The sequence below is a fragment of the Acipenser ruthenus genome, chromosome 1 (assembly GCF_902713425.1).
Source record: "Acipenser ruthenus chromosome 1, fAciRut3.2 maternal haplotype, whole genome shotgun sequence".
Lineage (NCBI taxonomy): Eukaryota > Metazoa > Chordata > Actinopteri > Acipenseriformes > Acipenseridae > Acipenser > Acipenser ruthenus.
This window is the reverse complement of record NC_081189.1, coordinates 26,887,992-26,914,079: the sequence shown is the minus strand read 5'-3', so window position 1 is coordinate 26,914,079 and position 26,088 is coordinate 26,887,992. Positions and strand designations below refer to the sequence as shown.

Sequence of the window (26,088 nt, the reverse complement as noted above, 5' to 3'; positions counted from 1 at the left end):
TTTCAGTTTAAGCGTGTGGCTGGGTGTAATCAGGAAATACAGCACACGTCAACAGAAACCAAAATAAAATATTTAGTCACGCTCGGTACTTTTCAACAGCGTTGGTTTCAATGCCTTACGAATCACGATGACAAAACCGTCATGGTTTTCAGTTTTTGTCCTGTGTCTGCACTTTACTATGAGGCTGCATTAGTATCTTCCATTAAACGCCCCTCTTCCTCCTGAATATCGCCTCCCTCTGTATGTGTTTGTAGCCAATAGTGACGGTTTATTTATCAATTGTAGCCCCAAATGCTACCATGGGTGTCTCCTGACTGTCATAGTGGCCTTTTCTCTTCTTTTTTATCTTCGGCAGCGTGTTGTCTCAAGCGACTGAGCGCTGACAAAACTTCAAATGATAAACCACGCCCCTTTATCTCCTTATTGGTCCTATCGCTATATATATTTGCATGGATCTAATGTTAACCGTTTCATTGGACCATCTAGTTTTCCATCACAGAGCGGGGTTACTGTTTCAGGGTAAAGTAAATGTGCTGGCACTGGCAGTAAGAACCGTGATTGCAGTTAACAGAGGGTGGAATCTGGCTAATTATTTTACATTTGAAATTAAGAAAAACAAGGAAAAGCAGTCTAAGGATTTAACTGAATACTGTTCAAGAAATGCGTCCTGCACGGAAATGGTGGACTATTTGCACGATAAGCATCCTTTTGATTGTCTATAAGACAAAAGAAATATCAAGAACTGAAGAGCACCAGGAAGCGCAACTCATAGGGTATGATCTATTTTGTTATATGTTGAATACAACTGAAACAAATAGACACATTCTTGTAAAATCGTTGAATTTTTGCATACTCACTAGGAGTTTTATAATTTGTTTTCCCCCTAAATGATTCAACAATATTTTAAAATTAAGGTACCGGTTTGTAATATATATATATATATATATATATATATATATATATATAGATAGATAGATAGATAGATAGATAGATAGATAGATAGATAGATAGATAGATAGTGTGTGTATGTGTGTGTGTGTGCGTGTGTTATTTAGCTAAGATTTTAATCAAATATGTTTTCTTTCCAAAAGCTGCATTTGCTATACAAGACTAAGACTTTTTTTTCAATTGAATGCATGAATAAATGAATAAACAAATAAATACATAAAAATGACTGGAACACGTTGAATCGTGTTATTATTTTGCCAGTGTTACATAGCAATTGCATTAAGGGTGTGCATATGCCTTTGTTTGCAGGACATTTGCATTACAATGACTACACCGAGAGTTTGAGTATTTCAATTGTAATGGATATTTTAGGCAGCTGGGCTCAGTTTATTTATTTACTGCTTTATTTATTCATAAAGGTATATTTAACTTTACTGTTCACCTCTTGAACAATATATCGTTATAACGCAGATGTCTATTTTGTACCCCTCCCTACTTTTTAGTAGATTTTTCATGAAACAGTGTTATTGTGAGGTGAGGATACATTTTAACACTTAGCAACATTATCTACCAGTCCAGTGCCTATATATATATATATATATATATATATCAGTGGGGATGGTGGCCAAAGGAAATGGGGAGGTAGAAAAAAGGCAGAGGGCTTGGGGTCCAGTAGAATCGGATTATTGTATTCTGAATGACAACACTTCATATTATTATTATTATTATTATTATTATTATTATTATTATTATTATCATTATTATTATTATTATTATTATTGTTATTATTATTATTATTAAATTATTATTATTATTATTTGGCAGAGACTTACAGGTGTTACAGGGCAGTACTGTACAGGGTTACAATGCAAGATCAATTAATACTGTGCTCGGATTCAACAAGTTAGGCTTATAGCAAATTATATCTACAATGACCTATTAATAGTGCAAGGATAGTGAATCGGCTGAGGATCCAGTAACGTGGTGCGTAGGTCAGGTAAGTCCAGTGCATAGGGGTCTACAAGTTAGTTTTACCCCAATTCAGCTGTTAAATGCATTTTCTCCACTAGCCAGCAGATAAAACAGTAGCCCATCATAGTTTATTCTAATATACTTAACTGTTACACACTGCCAGCTTATGTTTAAGAAGGCACTGTATACAACATAAAAATACAGAATTTAGATTTCAAGACCACGTCACTTACTTTGCATAACAGGAGAAAGGCAGAAAAAAAAACAAGCACATCCTATCGACTTAGTTTGCTAAACTTAAATAAATGACCAACAAAATAATTACAGTGGAACGCCTTACATCCGACCGTCACATAACCACCCACGCTTAGTACAGGGTGATGGTGTCAGCAGCATGTGCAGCGTCCGCGATGGCAACAAAAAGAAAGCATTGTTTTAACAACCCAACACAAATTGGAGATCCTCTGAAGGCTTGAAAATGGAGAAACTAGGGAAAAGATAGCAGCTGATTTTGGGATAGAGAAAAGTACCGTGACGGATATTAAGAAGGCAGAACCAAATCTAAAATCGTTTGTGGGATCAACAGACGCATTCAGTGCTTGCAAACAAAGAAAAACCATGTGACGTGCTCCAGATGATCAACTGGACAAAGCAATACCTGGTTTGTACAAAGGAATGCCAATATCTGGTCCAATTCTGAGCGGTAAAGCCAAACAGTTAAACACTATGCTGGACGGCGATCCTCAGTTTCAAGGCTTTTTAACTGGCTGACTGAAGTGCTTTCAGCAGCGTCACAGAATCCGAAAGCTGCGTATCCGAGGTGAGACGCTCTGCAGCAGCAGAAGCGGCGGAGGCAGAACTAGCGCAATGCTTGTCCTATCATTAGTTAACATGGCGGCTAACAAGAGATCATTTAAACAGAAAACCATTAAGGACTTCTTTAAGAGTTAAGAAGCCACCCATAAGTTACTGTACATTTAGTACCCCTTTATTATATTTCTTTTAAAAGCTTCTTGTTTTATATTGTAAACCGCATAGCAACGTATTCTTAATCTCGTTTACGGTCGCTTACTTTTAAAGTATAGCACTTCCCCAGTAACCTATGTGTGCATGTGTAAATGTCATTTTCTATAGATGTTCGCCAATCCAACATTTTCACATATCCGCCGGCAATACCCCAGTCCACAGTGAGTTGGATATGCGACGTTGTACTGTATATACCCGTACAGGTGAAAAGTATATATATATATATATAAATCTCACTTATCACATGAAGCTCTTTTTCATTTGCCACTTCTTAAACTGTCGTGCAACTTCTGGTGAGGCAGTAAATAACTGCAAAGTATTTTTGTCATTTCTAGCAAATACGAACATCTGAGTTTTGTATACGACTACATGTCATTCGAACATTCGGATATTTATATTTTTATTTTTCACTCAAATTTTGAGGAGGCACTGCCACCCTTGCCTCCTCTATGGAGCCATATATATATATATGGTTTGCAGCAGAGGTTTCGCTGTCGCTCGTCACTCTCGTAATTTGCGAATGTTTTTTGAAAGTGACGACAAAAAAAATGTGGAATCGTCACTAGTGACGATCGTTTCTGTTTGTACTATAAAAAAAATCCCTTTTGTTAAAGTCACACACAACGTCTCGTTCATTAAAAGAAAGGATCGCTAAACCATAGAGTCAATGCTGCTGATCAGATCAGCGCCGCGACCTCATCGATTCATTTACTCTACAACGTCCTCATCCCGTGGTAAGCGACGTAAATGCAGTCAGCCATTCAGCGCCTCAGTTTCATGTTGAGTGTCAGTTACCATGGTAACCCAGACCGCTTTATGAGGCTGTGCTCGGTGCTGCTGTAGCTTTCAGTCGCGCATTATTCTTTGCAACCTGACAGCTTCTGCCGCTGCGCTTTCACGACTACAGAGAGTTCTGCTCAAACATTTGCATCCGCAGTGTTCGTGCCATTGCGCCAATGTCCCGCTGAAATTCTCTTAACGCGCTCGTGTGTCCCCCTTCCCTGACCAGACGCAATTAATACCAATACGCAGTAAATGAATGTATGTTGTATTACCATGACATGACTGACGACAGGCTAATCTTTTTACTTGTTTCTTTACACTTGAGTTTTCATAATTAAACTTCCGTGCTTTTATTCTCCAGTCCAGTAGAATGTGTGCGCTCACACCCACACAGTAAAGACCGGACAACATCAGGCTTGCTAACAACATGGCCCGGCGCAAATATAACCGCGTATCCGTTACACCCGACCATTACTTCTGGTTATTATAGTTGTGCTTAGAAATACTGTCTGCAGAAGATTTGTCAAACGAAAACGCATCATTACCTAAAAAAAGAAAAAAGTAGCCTACGGTAACGTTATAAAACATGTGAAATGTGTCTTTTCTATGACCAAAAATGCTAAAATTCAGGGCCAAAATTATTCCGTATGTGTTAAGCACCAACTGTCTCTTGACCATTTCGCCAGTAGGCCTATAACGAGCATGATAACATTGTATATATACAGTGTATGTGGTTTTATACGGCACTGTATATATGCCTACAACACATCTTGCATTGAGAAAACACCACTGGAATCGGAATAAAGGAAATTCTTATGTAATACAGTTCACGTGCAGCATGGTTTTGGTATCATTTTCTAAACTATATAATTATGTGCAGTATTAAAATAAGTTAAAAACATAGCAAATCCACAAAACCAACGAAATACATAGTGTATATTTGACATTTTATTTGTAGTGTTCTGTGTAACATGGGCCATCATTTAACCTGAAGCAGATATACTCGTTTATCATATTATCAACAACACCAACGTGTAAAAATAAAGCAACAATTGTTTTGAAAACTGTCCAAAATATTTACTTGGTGGCTAAGAATGAAAAATGTCAAGATAAAAATGTCATTTTTTATATGGAAATTGTCAAAATAAAAGGGGAAGCTGGAGGAATTTACCAGTCAGGACAACGGCATTTAAATACTACTACTATTAAACTGTATCTGTTGGTAATGTGGTTTCTTCTAGCAGTTTTCAAACTGGGGTACTCGAGAAAAATTCTGAAATGGCAGACAACGCATTTTATTTAGTACCACTTGCCAATCTATTGCAAACTTTTGTCACGTAATCAGTGTTCAATCGCTAACACCAGACTGACGCGCTGTGACAGCGTTCAGTGCACACACGGCTAATTTACATATTAAATATGTACATTTTAAATAAGCCCTGTTGTTTAAATGTAATATAAAAAGTTGGGCGGTTACTGCAGTCTCTGGGATACAAAAAAAAGACATTTTAAAAAACTAAGCCTAGTCTTTAACTCATTTTATTTCCTGTGTGCGTTCATGCCTGCAAGTCGATATTTTATTCTTTTCAATGACCCGATTAAAGTTTATTGTAACTTAAGTACTACATTTCAAAATACAGAATGTATGGCCAATCAGAAACCAAGGTATTGTCATGCGGTCTAGTTTGACAAGCCGTTACGTCTGGTGTGAGTAGTTTTAGCTTTCAATCCAGTGAAAAAATGTGGATTGTTTGCTCAATACTAGTACATTACTAGCAAATAGCGATCAAGGCGAAATACCATTAAAGATTAAAAACGCCAAAAATGTCTTGCGACTGAAGCTCTCTCCAATTTCCCTGCCGTCAGTGATTTGTGTGGTAACAAGCAGGGACATCTATGACACTGATACTAGGTAAGCGTTTTATTGTTGTTTTTTAATTAGCATCAGTACTGTACGTTTTAGTCACCAATAATTAAAAAAAGTAATATGTTTTCGTACTGAGGCCAGCTGTAGAGATGCGTAGATAGTGAACTTTGCCTTCTTTTCTATAACATTATCATCAATATAAATACATGACTGCGGTAAACTTGTGCGCGCGAATTAAAAAACAAAACTGTTAGCCAATACTATAAAATGTCGCAGAAGAAAATCCACTCGTTTTTTCAGCGTGGCCACAGCAGAGTGAAACAGAACAAACAGAACAACAAGTTGTAGAAAATGAAGACTTGGATTCGGAACAGCAGACAAAAAGAACAAACAAAGCTCACAAGCGTCAGATAACAAAAAAGAAAACAAGCAGCAAAGTTTCAGCCTTATTGCAAAACTCTGTTTCCATGGGTTGTATATAATATTCTAACACTGTTTTTTTCTTCTTTTTATTGTAAAAAGACATACATGGTACAAGTAATTCATAATGCATTCTGTGTCTGTATGTAGCTTTTCAGGGCAAATAAATCTGGTTCTTGAATTTTAATGTTCTAAAACTTTACAGCTGTGCATTACCAATTTATTTAAACTGTAGCGCATTATTAAAACCGTTTAAATTAAATAATTGTTTTGGTCAATACAGTGATTTAAGGTATAAAATAAAAACAGGATTCATAACACCCTTGAAGACTTGAGCTGTGCGCCAGTAGTGACTACTGAATATCTGGAGTGACTAATGTTTTTAGAAAGGATTAGTCACTAGTGACTACAAAAATCTAGAACCTAGGGGAAACCCTGGTTTGCAGAAGTATTCACCCCCTACCAATAATGTCACCTTTTGTTGAATTACAAATAATGTATGCACAGTTTTTCAAATTAACTTTTTTTATTCAAAGCTGTAGTGGTTAAACTGAACACTGTTATATGAGGAGGAGGTTAAATGTCAGCAAAACTTGCAAAGAAAATGTACAAAATGAAATTTACTGGTTGCATAAGTATTCAGCCCCTTAAGTCAGTACTTGGTAGAAGCACCTTTTGCAGCAATTACTGCTGTGAGTCTTTTTGGATAGGTCTCTACTAGCTTTGCATTGTTGGATGGTGACATTTTTTCCCCATTCTTCACGGGACAATTGCTCCAGTTCTGATAAGTTTGTTGGGGATTGTCAAGTCTCGCCATAAATTTTCGATTGGATTCAAGTCAAGACTTTCACTGGGCCACTCAAGAACATGAATTCTCTTCTTGTTCAACCACTCCAGTTTGGCTTTGGCTTTGTGCTTCGGGTCATTGTCCTGGTTGACTCAAACTAGTGTTCCTCAAGGATTCGCCTGTACTTTGCACCGTCCATTCTCCCCTCTATCCTGACAAGCTTCCCAGTCCCTGCTGAAGAGAAGCATCCCCATAACATGATGTTGCCGCCACCATGCTTGACAGTTGGGATGGTGTTGACTGGGTGATGTGCAGTGTTGGCATTGCACCAGACGTAACGCTTGGAATTTAGACCGAAAAGTTCAATTTTTGTCTCGTCTGACCACAGAACCTTTTTCCACATGGCTGCAGTATCATGTAAATGCTTTTTCGCAAACTCCATACGTGCTTTAAGATGAGGCTTTCTGAGTAATGGCTTCTTTCTTGCCACCCGTCCCTTTTATGTAGGGACCGGCTTATTGTTGATGTGTGAACACTGACTCCCATCTCAGACACAGAACTTTGCAGATCTCTCAAGTTCATTGTTGGCTTCAGAGTGACATCCCGAACCAGTTTCCTGCTTGCTCGGCTGCTCAGTTTGGGAGGGTGACCTGATCTGGGTAGTGTCTGGGTGGTATGATGCATCTTCCACTTCTTAATGATGGACTTCACTGTGCTGAGAGGAATAATCAGCGCCTTTGAAATTTTCTTGTACCCTTCTCCTGCTCTGTGCCCCTCTTCCACTTTATCCTTGACTTGTTTCAAAAGCTCCTTGGTCTTCATGGTTGCTTTGTTGGATCACTATGTGAGTTGCAGCTTGAAAGTCTTTATATACCTGAGGGAAATTATCTACAAGTTAAACCACTTTGAGTACACACAGGCTGAAACCATTTCACTAATTCTGTGACCTTTCAAACAAATCATTTGCACCTGAGCTGATTTAGGGCTGCAGTAGCAAAGGGGTTGAATACTTATGCAACTGAGATGAGTCTGTTTTTCTCTGTAAATCTTACTTATTTATATTCTATATGCATTTTTTTTTTACTTTATCAGTGTGGAGTAGTTTGTGTAGATTCTACATGTAGTCTAAAAGCGCTTTGTGATGGTGGTCCACTATGAAAGGCGCTATATAAAATAAAGATTGATTGATTGATTGATTTGAAAACATCGTGGAGTACGCTCAGGCGCCAACAAAATGTGAAAACTTTGCAGGGGGGTGAATACTTCTGCAAAACCACTGTATGTGTGTGTGTGTATATATATATATATATATATATATATATATATATATATATATATATATATATATATATATATATATAATTGCTTTTGGGACCTATTCCCTGTTAGAAATTTTTTATTTTTTGTAATGATAGCGGTTCTGCTTTCTTAACAAGATATATATTTTTAAGGAAAAACAAAGCAAGATGCTGCTAGAAAACTACAAGAGTGCAGAATAGATGTCTACTATGGAATCATGACTGTAACGCTCAGAGTAAATCAGTTTACCTATACAATGTGGAATGGCTTCATTGCTTTTTCTTGTCTGAGATGCTTTAGCCACTCTCCTGTGGCTCAGCCTGGTCACATTTCTTCTAACCCTAATCTCATTCCTAGGGGTCACACTAAGGTTCTTGGATGTCCAGTGGATCAAAATTAGATTTAAAGGTCATTATTTGTGTTTAATTCCAAATGTCAAAGAATGCATCATTATAGTGTAATATTTCAACCCATTTGAAAAGTAACTACTACATATTAGAATATTAGGGACATGTAGCATATATTTATTACTTAAAGAAGATGTGTGCTGCATATACATGTTATCTTCTTTTAAAACAAAAACATAAAAATAAGAGTTACCGTGAGTGCAGATTTATATTTTTGTCTTAGATGTGGTTTCAACATGTCATGTTTGGTTTGGCTGTCGTTTTGAGCAAAGCTGTTTTAGCTTGTGGTAGTCTTGCACCTTTTTTTTTTTTTTTTTTTTTCTTTTCTACACTAAATAACTTATTTGGAAAATATTGTAATAGAAGAGCCTTTGGATATGAGTTTAACACAGAGCTACTTTGTATTGTGATAAATGTGTTTTCCAACCTGTGACTTAAGCAGGGCTTCCCCTTCCTTAGTTTCACTGTAACCAATATGTGGAATAAAACTACGCTTGACAGGAAGAGATACTATGTGAAACACAGATGTCAGTATGTAACATGAAAGGTAAATATAATTGGTAAACATCCTTATTTTTGTTCCCAAAAAGGAAGTTACATACAGACACACAAAAACACCATATAACACAAAATGCAAAATAGCCTTTTACACAAGCGTCTGGGTAGCCCTTCTAAAAGTTCACCACTGTAAATTTTGCACAGTAATTTTGCAGTTTCTCCATATTTTTCCAATGGTTATACTATGCATTTTCCATACATTGCCATGGTCTGTCATGTTTTTGTAATATGCTTTACCATACCTCTCAGGGTTTTACCATTCTTTCACTATGTTTTAATACACTTTGCCATGCTTTTGCTGTGGTAAACTTTTATTAAGGGAAAAAAGTCTGCAAATCTAAATTGGAAACCTAATTTTCTTCAGTACCATATATCTAAAAACTGCACAAATACTCTGCCTCTCAAGCGCGTGCTTTTCAGTTTGCAGCTGACACATATTGCTGTGAAAGGAATGCCACTTTGTGTTTTTAGGTTTAGTATCAACATGCCTGAACTGGCTCTTGCTGTAGTTACCAAAATATATCAGTGTAACCTGTCACATCCACACAAGAGAGGCAAACAAAAAACTTGGTTGGTAAAAATGTGTCTGAGAGTTACTGAACAAAGTTGTTTTTCTGACCAGGAAGTGTTGTTGTTTTCATTATATATATTATATATATATATATATATCTTGGCACTGCAGGGGAGAGAAGAAGAAAATGTAGTCCTGGCGAGTTGAGGGACTACATTCCCCAGAAGGCCACGGGGCTGAACAACCTATAATTTGTTAATTGTGTATTCAGTGTTAATTATTACGACCAGCTGACGATCACTGACAAGTAGAGCCAGATACAGAGAATAAAAAGATAGCAGCCAGTCTGTTCTGGGCTGCTGTAGAGTGAGAAGCCCGGTTGTCAGGGTGCAACTGTAAAGTAATGTAGTAGGAAAACCTGGTTGTGAGATGTAAACTGTGTTTGTGTATTTTTGAAACCGATAAGAAGAGTAGCTGCCCGGTTTGAGTGGAAGGTTCTCGAAAAAAATGTTTAGTTAGTGCTCCGAACGGAGTTAGGTTTGTTTTCACTGTGTTTTGTAAATAAAACAGTGCAACCACGCTGTTGAAACAAGTTCCTGTGTGTAGGCCAGTGTTTACGTGCTAGAAAAGAACCAGAGAGACTGTAAATTTTTCACTATATACATTAAAGTGTAAAAACTGTTGCATTACTAGAAGTTGTGTACACAGCTGCTAATTATAAGTGACTGAAATACAGGAAGATGTAAGCTTGGGTGATTTATCAGTTGTGCTGATGGTGGTGCTGTGTGGTCAGACGCCAGCCACACAGACGCAGCAGTTACAGACTGGGGTTTTCTGCTTTCGTGTGTACTGCAAGCAGTGTGTATACACATCGAAACAACACAGGAAAGCACATTTATAGTATTGCCTTGAGAAATACTTGAGGGTGTCTTTTTAGTTTGCAAAGAGATATGTTTATTAAAAAATCTTAACAAAAACAAAATCTAAATAAATTAATACAAATAAACACTTGCTGCATGCAATTCACCATTTAAATCATAGCCACAATTTCTGCAAAGGTTCATATTTGTTTATGGTATATTTATCCCATACCTTTTTTATTATTCACATTAATATTTTCAATGCAGAATGTTTGTAAACTCAAAACTGAATGACATCTTTTGACAGGATAACCATTTCAATTGATGCTATTTATTCAACTGCACAGTAATTTTCATTAAAACTGAATGAGCTATTTGAGGACTGTTTGATCAGATTATATTTGAATACTGCAGTTAGATAACACGTTCTATGAGGTTTCAGAGCGAATCATACATATAAGGTGTCTGCTCTGCTTATGTTTGCCCAATAAAATAAGTGAAGTTTGGTTTCAGAATATGTTTTATCGAGAAGAGTAAAACTGAGATGCACTATTCAAGCGCATCCCTATTGTATAATACACAGCAGAGAGAACAATATTTATCCAGCCTGCCAATCACTTTGTCAGTTGCTATCAAGCCACAATACAATAGCTGTCTGTTTTCTTCACTCACAATATAGGCTTTCCAGTATGATTACAAATTTACAACTACCTAGTGCTATCACATTCCCATCATTGCTCTCAAAAAGCAGCACAGAAAATAGGTTCATCTTGATTTAGGAAGTGAAAAGACTGTTTTGCCAAAAGTTGACTCCAACCAAATAGTAGTGGACAACATGGTCAGCAAGTTTTAGTAATGGACATTTTTTTTAAGGTTGAGCAAGTAAAATAGTAAGGCAGTTCTCATGAGAACCATGCTAGAAATGCTAGAAGGTAAATCACACTGTAACGGGCATCATGTTACCAGGGTGGTATCCGCTGAGAGACAAGAGAGATGCAGAGGGTTGGAAGTTGAAACGCCGCTCAGGCGTCCATTTTTTAATTTATTTTCAAGGGGTTGCAGGCAGTTGCAGTGGCCGGTGGCTGCCACTAGGATACCAGCAATGGTACCCCTAGTTTAGAAGGATATGTACATACAGGTACATGGAAAAATGAAAAAAAAAAAAACAAACACTGTACAAAAACAACTAGAAAATAAAAGGTGTCCAAGCTCGGGCCGTGTGCTACTCCCGCTATACAGGTCCCGCACCAGGAACCTTCTCCCTAACACAAGCTAAATAAAAACTTCTGGGATTAAACCACACAGCAGCAAAGGTTCTTCTCCTTCAGGCTTGCAGACAAAACCACCAAACAAACAAAGAACCAAGGGCTGGCTTTCCAGACCCTTTTTAAAGGCAGGTGGCCAGTGGTAATTGAACATCAATTATGCAATTGACACCTGGCCTCCTGCTGCTCATTCCATTTCAATTAGGCAGGGAGGGAAGTCTAACCTCCCAGCCCTGTCATATCTAGTCACACTTTGTTTTTACTCAAACTTGTGATACAAATTAAACACATTTTTAAAATGAAACCCAAAAATGCATTCATTTACAGGGGCAGCCCTACCACACACACCAAGGATTGTGCTCATACAAGATAGCCAGCGGGTAGTTTTTGGGGTGTTTTGGGGGAATGGTTTGTTATAAAAAATAATTTTGCTGTGTGTGTTCTGTTCACCCACCGTTAAAAGCTGTATAGAGATTTTCAGATCAGTCTCAACAAGGTGTTCATGCAGTCAAATGCTGCTCACAAATGTAATAAGAGCAAGCTAGAACAACTGTTAAAATAGATCTACATTAGTACAGGGGTTGGGATTAGCAAACACTAGATTAGCCCAAGGGTTGTTGCTGAATGCTTTTATTTTATTATTATTATTTTTTTTATAAATGTATATGATGATTTTGCTAAGGGATTTAGGGAGATGGCAAGGTCCATTATTAAATCTGCATTTTTAAATTCTGGTCCTCACGCAGACCTATGTGAATCCCTGAGGATGATAGAGACCATGATTAAATGATATTAAACAATTTAGAAATGGAGTACTATGAAAATGTAGACAGAACAGGTTTCAAGTCCTGTCCGGGCACCATATTTATTTAGCTATCTATACATTGCATTATTTTAAATAGTAATTATTATTGCTGGTGTAAAGTGGGAGAACTTTGTGACAAAGAGGTATTTAAAACAAGTTGAAACAGCAAAGAATAAAGATGAGTATGTGATTTTAAAGGGAATGTAGATTTTGGGTGTAGGGTGAAATGCACAGTAAGAGCATGTACACTGCACACTAGTGTTTGGCAGAACAACCACATAAGCTCTACAATACCAATTGAAAAAAGGGTGAGTGCGTCAAATGCTATATACAGTACACGGATCTACTCTGTTTAATAGAGTGTAAGTAGGAGGCTTTGTTATTCAAGGCCTTTTCTTTGTTCTAGATTGATTAGGGGAATTTTCTCCATAAAGACAGTGGTGTGTAATGAAATTCATAGTGCCACACAGATTACACTGGAAATTGTTAAACAAAATGTATAGAACCCTAATGACAAAACAATCTGAATGAGATTAGTGTTAATTATGAAAAATGAGACATGTCAAAAAAGACTGGAAGCGAGGTGCAGTGGCGGTGACCATGGTTGACTAAGAGAAAACCACCATACCTTTCAAATAAGTACCTGGATATATTTTTTTAGCCAATACGATTAACACACAAGTAGTTCACTTCAGTAAACAGTAATTTCAGCCTTGATATTATTTTATTTATAAAATCTAATTGGCATAAATGTTACATTTTTGACAGCCTGGGGAACTCTGTGTGTCTGTCAGATAGCATACTTTGATTACACTGATACTCATTTTAAATCATATTGTATAGGTTTCTTTGGGAAACCCTGCAGGAAACTATTTATTTGATGCCATTTGATAGAAAGGGGCTCCTGAAAGAAGCAAAGGGATAATGAATACGGTTTAGTTTCCAAAGCAACAAAGACTCCATTTTCATTTATACAATTTCAATACCATCTGCAGCATACAGTAGCACACAACATTTACTCAGGGTTGCTACTGATAGGACAGGAGAACCTTACAAAATAAAAACTGTTCGTAGAGTCAGGGGAGCGTAGGTCCATGTCCTGGCTGTGCAATGTTGTTGGCCTTTGCTTTGGGGATTCTGGAGGGAGCGTTGCATTGGCTCTGGCGCTCCCGTGGGTTAGGAAGGTAAAACCATCAGACTGTTTCTTCCCATCGCGATATAGTGGACTCCACCAGCCAGGCGCCTAGTGAGCTCAGGTGGGCACCTGCAGAGAATGTTTATCTACTTGACATCATTTATTATGGAATATGGGACATGAGAAGTCCTGATTTACACAGAGCTCTTAACAGTACAGTAGCTAGTTATGGCAATGGGTTATTTATTTATATACCATGGCCTACCAAAAAAATGTAAAACCTGGTTTATGATGATAGGGGTTGGGGCATTTGGTATCCAATTGACCCCAATCAAATCACTTTAAGAAATGTCTTTGGTATCTCTCTTCAAGAATAAGGTTTCAAAAATCGTTATGTACCCACATGTAATGTGGTTTCTACAAATGTTATATATAATGATCTATTTGTAGAGGTAAAAAGGACAGTGGAGAAGATAGACAAGTACAAAAATGAAATACAACAGCATACAAGATGCTGCATATTTTATATCGATTTTGCTAAGAAATGGGAGGATATTAGGAATAGTTATAGTATGCTGGGCAGCTCATGAAGTCTGATTTTTAATCAGTAGTTGCTGTATTGCAAAACCTTTTATACAGTACTTCTGACAGATGGTACAAGTGATGGCACAGCTGGGAACACCTCCTGTCATTAAAGACCTTGCCTTTTTTCCTTAATAAACAAGACTGATTCACAGAACGTTCAAAACAAGATTGTGAGCAGTAATACATTTATATGTCTGAAAAATATTAGTACATAAAACAATTTGGCCTTTTTGTGTCCCAATTTGTAGACCACTTAATGTTTTTTGTGACTGTTATTTGTCTGGAGGAAGAACATAGTAAAATTCCAGAATGGATGTTTTGTTTTTATAACATTGGAAACATGAACCATTCATTACTGTTTAATATACAGGCTTACCACATGTATTGGTATTCCTTTTAATTTATTTTTCCTTTTTCTTCATTTCAGTAATGCCGACCTCAGTTCAACTAGACTAATGGTCAATAGTTCTGATAAAATCAGTGGGAGGGGAGGACCTGCACTCTTCCAGCATTCAGTCGAAGGCTGGAAAATCAATTCTTCCTTGGTATTAGAGATAAGGTAAGCTTTATTTTTTTAATTGATGAGAATTGTAACAAAGACTCACATTTTCCTTTAACAAAGGGCATACAATCTTGGTACAGAATGACTCTAACACTAATTAACACATACAAAAAAGTCCTCTCTAGCCTAATTAGGTGTATGTACCAAAACAGGAATCTCTTCGTGTTTGTGCTATGCTGTACGTTGGTATCATGAAATCCCATGACTGGAATTCAGGCCCCTAAAAATGAAAACAGAGTTACTAAATAACACTACCATAAGTGCATATTTATTGCCTTTCATTGATGTACTGTATACAGTACATGGTTTTTTTTTCATCTGTCACAGGTGTACTCGATCAGCATCTCTGGTGTAAATGAGTGGAGCTCTCTCTGTGAACTGTTTTCACTCATATCACTTCAGCAGTGTATAGTTAAACTACTGCAGTACATGATAACTGTAGCTTAAACTTTCCTTTTACTATGCTTTAGGCAGCACAGCTGAAAACAGCCATGGTCTGACAGTGCTTTATTTATATTTAAAAAAAAAAGTTATTGCAAGGTATACTTTTGATGTGCATTTCACCATTCTATGTACATTTTAGAAACACAAGCCTTTTATTTCGTGCTTGCCAGAGAGCTTGGCCCCCCACTTTAACACCTCTTGTGCATTTGCACTCCTGTGGGGTCAGAGAGGAAAGTAAGCTAAGGCTTGTTTTCCTCCTTGCTCTTCAGTTACACATACGAGCCAGGTGCTCGACCAATCCAGGCAGGAACACCTCTTACTTTAAGCTAGGCACTTACGTCCAGGGTTCAGTTGCTTGGTAACATCTGCTGTTTACTGTAAGTTTAGGGGTTGCAAAAGGCAACATTCGAATTGGGAATTTCTTACTGGGTAGAAAAATTTAGAAAATATGTATAAAAAAAAGTAAAGTTTTTTGTGTGTTATTACTAAGTGCGGTTCTGAGAAAAGAGAATTTTTACTATCTGATTTGCTGTAATTCTCTCATTCAATGAAATTCAGACAGTATTTTGAAAGACATTAAAGGCTGTCTAGGAATGTGAGAAGAGTGTTTTGCAAATCTGCGTGTGTGTGCATGAGCTGGAATGACACAGTTGTTATACTGTCCTTCCTGTTTTATGTGATGTGCAGATATGAAAGGTCAGAATTGTGCTTCTCGTTTCTAAAAACAAAACTGGAGAAAAATACTTTTAAAATGTTGCCTGTAATGTCACAATGACAAGTACAAAATGGAATACAAGATCCAGATATTATTGGAAGGGACATACTCTTGGCCTTGTTCCTACGGAAACGTAAATGAATGAATTTACCTCCAGAAAATTAGTTGCTTAACTCCAGCCTTCCAAGCCTGTTGGGCAGTGTATAGATTGCATTAAAGTGGTGGTAAAATAATAGAAATTCTGCCAACTACAGGTGTAGCTGCAAGCAAACTCAATGCTCTCATTTTTGCTTGTTCAAAAGCTATGTATGTAGACAAAGTATGTAGACAGATTTTATACTTGAATATGGAATATATACTACACAGGAATATTTCAATATTAATTATGTATTTTTCCATTCAGTCAGTAGTGCAAATCCTATCAGTGACATAACAAGGAATTGGATTATAGTTCAGAAAGATACGGTAAGCTTTTACACTCCACACTCCACGGACCCCTTGGAACAAGCTGTATCTTACTGACTGATTTGCAGTTGGAATTACAGCAGCATAGGCTTAATATAAACTAGTGTAAGAGTATACTGATTTTGACGCATCACAACTGTGCAAATGAATTACTGTATTAGGGAAAAGATCCAGAGAATTTGCTGCTTGAATTTAGAAATCAATCCGAGTCGTTGAGGAAATTTTAAAGCAGTGTCCCTCATCACAGTGAAAGCACTGGTTACAGCGATTGAAAATACTGCCGCCTTTTGTCTAACATTACTGCGGAGTGCAGGAAATAAATTCAAATTCAACAGAGAACATAACACTTTTGACAGAGTATCTGTTTGCCTGGCAGTAAATGGTGGAGTCTTTTGATGCCAAAGCTTTAGACTGATCCACTAAAACGGTAGGCAGCATGTAACTGTTCAACCGTATATTTCAAAGTGCTGTTTCCAAGCAACATTCAATTTTGTTGTTTATTTTTATTTTAGATATGTTTTATATTGCAACCTTTTTGAAAGATTAACAGTTACTTTTACAGTGAATGTAAAGCTGTGTGATTAGGAGACTGTTGACACTGAGAAGAAAAGGGAAATGCTTTGCTTCAATAACTATAAGAGGCTAAAACAAAATATTATCAAGCCTTATAAATAGCCTAATTGTTCACCAGACTTCACTGCCCAGGGCTGGTTAAAATTGTTTTTTTTATCACAGCCTCTCAAGCACTTAAATTAACACAACTCTCCCTCCTCTACATCTGTATTGAACAAGAAAAACTTTCAGCACAGATGAGAGGCCAACAGTTAATGCCACCGGTGACTCTCCATAGACAGATGAGTAGAAGTCATCTCTGTGAAAGATGATTACATGGTCTGTTAATGACTACCATTCTAAAGTCCATTTCCATCTGCAGACCATGAACACTTTTTCAACTACTTGTAGAGAGGATTATTTACGTTTTTGCGTTATTACGTGCCAAAAAAGAGTTTGATGGAAAATGATGATCAGGAGAAAGCTGCCAAAAACAAAATGTCTCCTGTTTGGTGGGTAGAAATAACAAGTCTCTGGAGAGCCAGAGTGCAGAGAGCACATAGCAGAAAGTGTTTACTAATCGTTGTCTGTTCCAGCGTTCTGCAAAGGAATAAGGAAGTGTGTCTGTTTGACAACATAGACGTCTGACGGTGAAGAAGTTTCAAAAGAGAGGAGGAATTTCCCTAGTGGCTCACATTACTGCAGCCCTTGAATTTCTGTAAAGTTATCACAATGTTTTTTTATTAAAGCGGAAACCTTTGCTTGACCTATTTCATTATAGCTGTACTTCTCTAAACTCTATCAGAGTTCTGCTCTACTACTGTATATGAGTCACTTCATGAAAAGGGGTTACCAAGGTATGGTTAGTTAACTTGTGTACCAAAATAAAAATAAAAAAAACAGAACAGTACTGCAGTTATAATTGTAAATCAATAAGGGGTGTTTGTATAGATAAATAAGATAACGTGAAAGTCAGAGGATGTGTAATATCTGAATAAACATATTATCTCTATCAAAAACACACCATATGACATACTAAAATGCCTGTTTTACCAATAAGTAACGTATATTGTCATAAAAAAAACACCTATTTACATTGTTTCTGTGTTTATTTCTTTCTTTTTGAGTACTTTCCATGGTGTGTGCCATTTATTTTCCTGACTGAGGTGGCTTTAAAAAGAAGTAACAAATGTAATATGTCGTATCCAAATCTGTTCCGTTCAAAAACGTTGTAAAAAAAATCTAAATGACCAGAGTTAAAAACCTGCATTTTCAATAGTTCATTGTATTCTTGTTAGCACCATCTACCTGGTGTTACGACTGATACTAGGGCAGTGAAGCAAATACTGTAAACCGTGTCTAAATGCCCATACCATATTTACAGCAATCCTATAGTTGAACAAATCTTTAGAAACTGGCAGCAACTTAGGAAGAGATGCTGATAACAACAATCATAAAACAATGGTGTCCACGATTTGTTACATTTATTTTGTTACATTTATCACCTTGTCACGTTCAAGCTATGTTTAAGGTTATAGAAATAAAACCTCTTACATAAGCAACCTCCACTGTATATTATATAAATAGAGCACTGCAAAGATTTTGGTTTTATTGTTAGGGAAACTAGGGATATAGTGAATGCCAGGGATCAGATATGCTGGTTTTACTTAGACACTAGACTGGCTTGGTGTCCGAGATACATTTAAAACACCCTGTTATCGTGAAAAAATCTAACAGTGTGAAAATAAACTATATAATTATACTGTAGATTAAGAAAGCCTATTTAAAAATGTATTTAGCTGAAAAAAATATGAATGTAAGAGCTGACACACAAAACATGGTGTCTGATACCCCACACACAAATGCCGCTACTGAGCTGTCTCAGAGACGTTTAAAAAATTATTTGAAATACCCACACACAGCACGATATTGCGTAAATCTATGCCGGTATAATATAGCCAGCACTTGGATATATGACACTCAGATACACGTCAGTAACATTTTACCATCCTTGTATTAAGAAACAAATCAATTCCCTTTATATATATATATATATATATATATATATATATATATATATATATATATATATATAACACAAATGAATGCACTTACCCGTCACACGTGATTTCCAACTCCATCACCAGTTTTCTGATACAAAGCCCATCTCTTCAGTGTTACAATTTATTTGTTTATCCGTCACAGCCCGCAATCTTTATTGTGCAGTTACTCTGCGCTTCCTCCAATTTCACATGACGAAAATGAAGCAAAAACATCATGAACAAGACAAGCTACTGAAATGTAAAACAGTTAGTCATTAAATAGTTTTGATTTCCATTACACAAGAGTAGATGTTAAAATTTCATGCTGATTTTAACTCGGCTCTTGCCAAGATAAGCACCAACTAAGACATAGCTTTACAGTAAACTAATGTGATCCATATGTGTCTCCATCCATTTACGATTCCTTCCGTATGATGATGTAGATATCCTTCTGTCTGGTGTTAATGGCTGAAGTGTAATGCTGGCTCCAGGGATCATCTTATTTTGCCTCCCTGGCGCATCAGCACACACAACGGCTGCGATTCTGGCTCCGGGGATCAGCCTCAGTGCGGCCTCCCCAGCGCATCAGCATGACAACCGTCTGGATTGAGCTAAGTAGGGTACATCTCTGGGGTTTTCAAGTGGGCACCTTCCATCCTCAGTGTTTCGTCGACTAGCCCACAACACCTCAAGAGGGCTCGACGGTGATTCTGGCGTCCCAGAATCACCCCCCTCCGTCCCCCACTCAACTCAGCCCAGCTTACTTACCTGTACATCAGCATTTCTTTCTTTCTATTGTGCTTGAGATCCCCAGCCAGAATCTTTCCGTCTCAACCACAGCCAGTTGCTGCTCCTCTCTGCTGCTTCAGATAAGTTCTTCACTGTGCGACGCAACTCTTGGCCACTAAATCCGACGTCTCTGAGAAACCGGGTTGTAGAGTGTGCCACAAATCCTCGACAACCCACTTCCACTGGGTAAACCCGAACTCTCCATCCTCGCTGTTCCGCTTCAGTGGCTAGTTGAGCATACCGCAGTTTCTTCCTCTCATACGCCTCATCTACAGCATCCTCCCATGGCACTGTTAACTCTACCAGGTGAACAAGGCGTGCTGATCCAGACCACAAGACAATATCTGGTCGAAGGTTAGTGGTGGCAGTCTCAGGTGGAAAAATAAGCCGTTGACCAACATCTGCCAGCATTTTCCAGTCTCTAGCAGCTTCCAGTTGTCCTGGGCGAGGATTGGTTTTAACACCTTTTCTTGGTGGTTGCTCTCCTGGGAGGAGGAATGTTGTCTTTATGTGTAATGTTTTGATGGAACAGGTGGCAACTTATTGGTAATGTTACGCTTGTCTTCCAATGCTAAGGCCAAACATCGCAGCACCTGGCACCAAGTAAACCGTCCTTGGCTAAGAGCCACCTTACATCCTGTCAAAATGTGCCTTAATGATGCAGGTGATGAACACAAAGGACATGAGGGATCCTCTCCTACCCAGAGGTTTAGGTTCTGTGGTGATGGGAGAACATCATATGTTGACCTGATGAGTAAAGTGATCCTGCTCTGTTCCATTGACCATAGGTCTTGCCAGCCAATCTTGCGTTGTTCCACACTCTCCCATCTCATCCATTCTCCCTGCTTGGCCTGGGAATGGCCTTTATACACCTCATCCTCTCCTCCTGCTTTTGCACCTCGTTGACTACCAGCTTCCTCCTTTGAGCTGGGGCTGCCTTGTGCCATGTAGGAGGAGTTGAACTGAAACCAAGACCCCCTCTTCCATGCTGAACTTGCCCCATGATATCACCAATTCGAAGGGCAGCCTTTGCATCTTCCACAGCTTTCTTTGCCTCCCACTTTCTTCCAGTTTTCAACACAGGTGCTGCCTCCCTTACGCATTTGTCGCGTGACTCTACTAATGTCATTTCCAGTCTGACCTTGGCGCACTTAAAATCCTCGGTTAGAGCGGAGACTGGTAGCTGCAGTATTCCTTTACCATAAAGTCCCACTCTGCTGAGGCAGCGTGGAACTCCCAACCATTTCCTGATGTATGAACTGATTAAAGCTTCCAGCTTCTCTATTGTTGTCAAAGAAACCTCGTACACAGTCAGTGGCCACAGCAACCTCGGCAGTAGACCAAACTGAAAGCACCAGAGTTTCAACCCTTCAACCCTTCCACTGTTTGTTGTCTAACTTCTCCCACACGAATTGTGTCCTTTAGATTCCCGTCGTACCATCTCCCAAGACTCTTCACTGGCTTCTCAGACACTGTTGGTATTGCCTCACCATTAATAAAGAATGTTTTATCTACTACTTTGCCTTTAATTATAGAGATGCTCCTTGATTTAGTGGGCTTGAATTGCATTCGTGCCCATTCAATGTTATTGGTTAATTTGCCCAATAACCGATTAGTGCAGGCTACTGTTGTAGTCATGGTTGTCATGTCATCCATGTATGCTCGAATTGGTGGTAGTCGCATTCCAGAAGCCAAGCGCTCTCCTCCTACTACCCATTTTGATGCCCTAATGATTACTTCCATTGCCATGGTAAAAGCCAGTGGAGAAATGGTGCATCCTGCCATTATTCCAACCTCTTGGCATTGCCATGTAGTGCTGAATTCTGAAGTTGAAAAACTGAATTGCAAATCTCCAAAGAAGTTCATATGGCACTGAACCATATGCATTAGCCAAATCCAGGAATGTCACATGGAGCTCCTTCCTCTCCTTTTTAGCTGATTGAATTTGTTGCCAGATCACATTGATGTGTTCTAAGCATCCTGGGAAACCTGGAATGCCTGCTTTTTGTATTGAAATGTCAATGAAGCAGTTCTTTATTATTTGTTTATTTAGCAGACGCTTTTATCCAAGGCGACTTACAGAGACTAAGGTGTGTGAACTATGCATCGGCTGCAGAGTCACTTACAATTACATCTCACCAAAAGACGGAGCACAAGGAGGTTAAGTGACTTGCTCAGGGTCACACAATGAGTCAGTGGCTGAGGTGGGATTTGAACTGGGGACCTCCTGGTTACAAGCCCTTTTCTTTAACCACTGGACCACACAGCCTTAATAGGTAAGTTGACAATCTCTGAGCAATAATGCTGAAGAAAATCTTGCCTTCTACATTTAATAGGGAAATAGGACGAAACTGACTGATGCTTGTAGAATCTTTTTCTTTAGGTATAAAGACTCCACCTGCTCGGCGCCATGCTCTTGGTACAACCTGTTTTTCCCATGCCACTTTCATCAATTTCCACAGAATTCGTAGAACTCCTGAAGCACTCTGTGCACTCTGTACGGAACTCCATTAGGCCCTGGAGATGATGAAGCCCTTGCTTTTTTCACAGCTTGCTCTACTTTAGATACTGTGATGCATTTTTTTATATGTGTGATCTTTAGTTGCTTTTGTGCATTTTCATTTGCAAGTGAACTGTGACATTGGGCCTTATCGAGCACTATATTCTGCAATTTTGAATGCTGACTTTGGATACTGTTTTAATTCTGGAAACTGGTGTTGTTGTTTTGTAATCTTTTGCTAAATTGCATTGTCTTTTACGTTTTACGCAGTTCTGGGCATGGGTAACATTTTGATTTAATTTTGCTGTTGGGTCATTAATGGGAAATGTTACATACTGCTACAATACTTACCGGATTTAAAAGTATGTACTGTGTTACAGTTAACGTGTTTTTTCTTTTGGCAAGTGATATTTTCAGAATCATATCGATCTGACTTAAAGTACTACTTCTGTTGAAAATATAATACTGTACCAACAAAACCAACTACAGTACATCTAAATGGAAGCCTACTTATTTTAAAACAAAGTCCTTTCAGCTATGTATTTTTTCTGTGCACTAAAAAAATGGACAAGGGTTGCAACAGGCCAAAATAAAATAATCAGATTTGCGTCACACTTGTTTAACCATCACAAGTCACAATTTTATAGGGTTGGATATGTGAGTGCTGACTGTACCGTCATAACCCTTTCACACAGCCAAAGGGATCCTGTGAGTACAACTTTCAAACCTGTCAGTCAACAGGTCGTTTTCATGGCAACGGAAACCAAACAAAATCCCAAAACAAAATGGCTGCATTTTGTTTGCTTTTAATTGTCAGTTCTATTGTAGAATGGAGCAACCTGTTCAGTGTCAAATTGCAGGAGTTTCAGACACAATGTAGGTTGTGTGTTTTATTGCAAAGAAGGTGATACAATATATTTAAAAGAAAGAGAGTCCAGCTCTTCAGGCAAAAGCAAAGTCCCTTCTATTTGTGAATTCACCTCCTCGTCAGCCTGTAAAGTTAACAATTCCTTAACGTCTTCCAGACTCCAATTACTACCTCGTTCTTGATCAACCATTGTATTTGAAAAAAATGAAAGAGTGTAACATCGACGACAAAAAGACTCAACACGTCTGGTATACAGTCACGTGGGATGTTGACTTTCAGTCCACGCCCACTATAGAGCTTCAGTACCGGCATAGCATTTCACACAGGAGTTAAGAAGGTTCAGTGATGGCATAAAACATGACAGCTCTGTGATGGTATAGGCAATTCACAAAGACCAAAATGCTGCATCAGTGTCGGTTCTGAGCTGTCATAACTCGTCTGTGTGAAAAGGGTTTTAGTTAAGTTTGTCACCAAATGTATTTGCTGTTTTGCAGATTTATATTTACTCAAAATAAAGTTTCCTGTTGCTGATATATTAACTATTAAACAATAACCACGTGTATTTTAGATTTCTTGAAATGTTCTTAACATTTTATAATAATTTAAATGTCTTTTTTGTGTCCTGGTACACAAGCAACTCCAGAAACATTGTACCCATTTTCCTCAGTCCCCAGGAAGTAGATTATTTTACATCATATACCATGATTCTTCTTAGGGGTACAGTGTTGTAATTAACATTTGTTTGAGTTTGCTTTTAAAAAATAGGTCATAATGTCACACATTGGTAATCCCTTTTTCATGAAGTGACCCACATGAAAGCTGCTTTGTATTGTATGGAGTTTGAACAACAGATATATTCCAAAAGCAATGCATCTGCGTTGCTAAATTTCAAAAGAGCTTTCTTTTAGCACTGGAAATACAATAAAGTCAAGGAGCTTTCAGAAGCTTTTAGGTTTCTCATTGAAAATGTTGACCATTGATCTGCCTGTGCCCACCTCTTTGATCATAGGCCCCTAGCCTCCTATAGCTCTTTTTGTATTGTATTTGGTTATAATCCAAGACTATATGCAATATAGGTTGTTATGGATTCTGTTATGGAAACTGCAGTATTATTTTGAACTCTATGCTGCACTGTACCAGTTAAAAAGAAGCTGTAGGCTACTGCAAAATAGTACTGTGTATGTTGCCTTTGCGTGGGCAGGCTGCCAATTTAACTTTGAAAATTATAATCAATTAAACTGTCTTGTGCAGTCAAAAGCTCTAGTTGTGAGTTATGCCACTACCATCTACAGTATATAACCTAAACTGTTTTTAACAATAAACATATAGTAAAAACAAACAGACAACCAATTGATATAAAATGGGAAGTAGTCTAGACCAGTGTTTTTTTTTGTTTTTTTTTAAACTGTACCCCTTCTGTTTAGAGGTTTCAGCTCACGCACCTCTTAAAATGGAATGGTGCAAATGTGGTACTGAATGGTACCACAGTGGCAATAAAAGGCTAAATAACATTATTAACATTTTTTCCCCCCATTTAATATATCATTTATGTCACAACAGTTTGGGACTGACAAATTGCTGGTTTAGGAAAGATACCAAACAGTAATTCTTAATTTTTTTTATTACATGTCTTTGTGTACACAGAATCAGAAGACAGTATTCGGAAAAGTGAATGTGTGTGCTTCTCTTCGGAAGCACACACATTCACTTTCTATTTGGCAAAGTTATTATAAATAATCCAAAATACACTGTAAATGTTTATCACGTTACCATTTACTCCCCATCTCCATTTGTGTGCCTTTTAAAATGTTCATAATATCAAAAACATTAACCTCAAGAAAAAACTATAATAACTAAATGATTTTAACTTTTTATTAAAAATTATCCAAAGGGACTCTGTATCTGTCACTTTGCACTTTCTGCTGTTGTGTTTTCTTCCTTCATTTTTCTTTTGCAAGTAAGAAATGTATACATTTTTTACTCAAAAAGATACACAGGATAATCTAAATGAACTCTTATCAAACACTGTAAACAAAATTCAACTAACCGCTATTGCCGTTACTAAAATGCAACCGCACCTAATAAATAAAACAAAAAACATAATTTCTAAAAAATGCAGAAAGATTGTGCTTCATTGATTTTAGTATTCAATTATACAAGTTCATGAGCACACAGAGCACTCTCCATAGGCACATGTTAAGTTTGAAACTATACTATACCAACCTTTGAGCTGCTAAACAAAAATGAAATATTTATGCACAGTGGTTTAGAGATAATATATAATACAGTTTTAAAAATACATTCAAGATCATGAGTTTCTTTTACTTTGAAAACCACTGGTCTAGACCTTTTAAGTTAAATAAAAATATTACCCAGATTTAAATTAACCTATTTTTTTTTTTTGTTTTCCAATGTGAACATCTGCTCTGTTCTGACATTTTAGTACAACAAATTACACCATGTAAATGATACTGGCACAGTAAATTGCAGTCTATTATTATGTGTTGAATTAACTGTACATACCGGAGCAGTTCTGCTGTGTTCTTTTCTTTCTCATTTACATCTCATTGTTTATGAAATACACAAAACATTGACATGTCGGGGGCAAGCCTTCTGTCTACTGCAGGGCCTAAATTAAAGTTGTATTGCGCTTCACATAATTGTCATGTCTGACACCAGGGAAAGCCCTTCTGTACAATGTTAATGCTTTCTATCACATTTAAAAAGAGCATTTGGAAAGACCTAAACCGTCATACAGTGAAATAAATAATTTGGCGTTTCTTGAGTGTTTTTTATTTTGATATGGCAAGCAAGCTGAGTGCTAGGAAAAGAAAAATAAACCACAAGATGTAAAGGCATGTTGTGTATTGAAAACAGGACGCTTGCAGATCAGCTGTTGAGCTGCGTAGTATTTCAAGAGCTT

At 37.6% G+C, this 26,088-nt stretch overlaps 1 protein-coding gene across 1 annotated transcript in view; it reads left to right on the top strand.

Moving 5' to 3' along the window:
- The first annotated feature begins 426 nt into the window (after window positions 1-426).
- Window positions 427-26,088, top strand: part of LOC117408759 (CMP-N-acetylneuraminate-poly-alpha-2,8-sialyltransferase) — a 42,253-nt gene continuing 16,591 nt past the window's right edge. Inside the window, exons 1-2 of the mRNA XM_034014038.3 lie at window positions 427-773; window positions 14,656-14,787. Of these exons, the coding sequence (XP_033869929.1) occupies window positions 661-773; window positions 14,656-14,787 (245 nt within the window). The 5' untranslated portion in view covers window positions 427-660. The remainder of the gene's footprint in view (window positions 774-14,655; window positions 14,788-26,088) is intronic.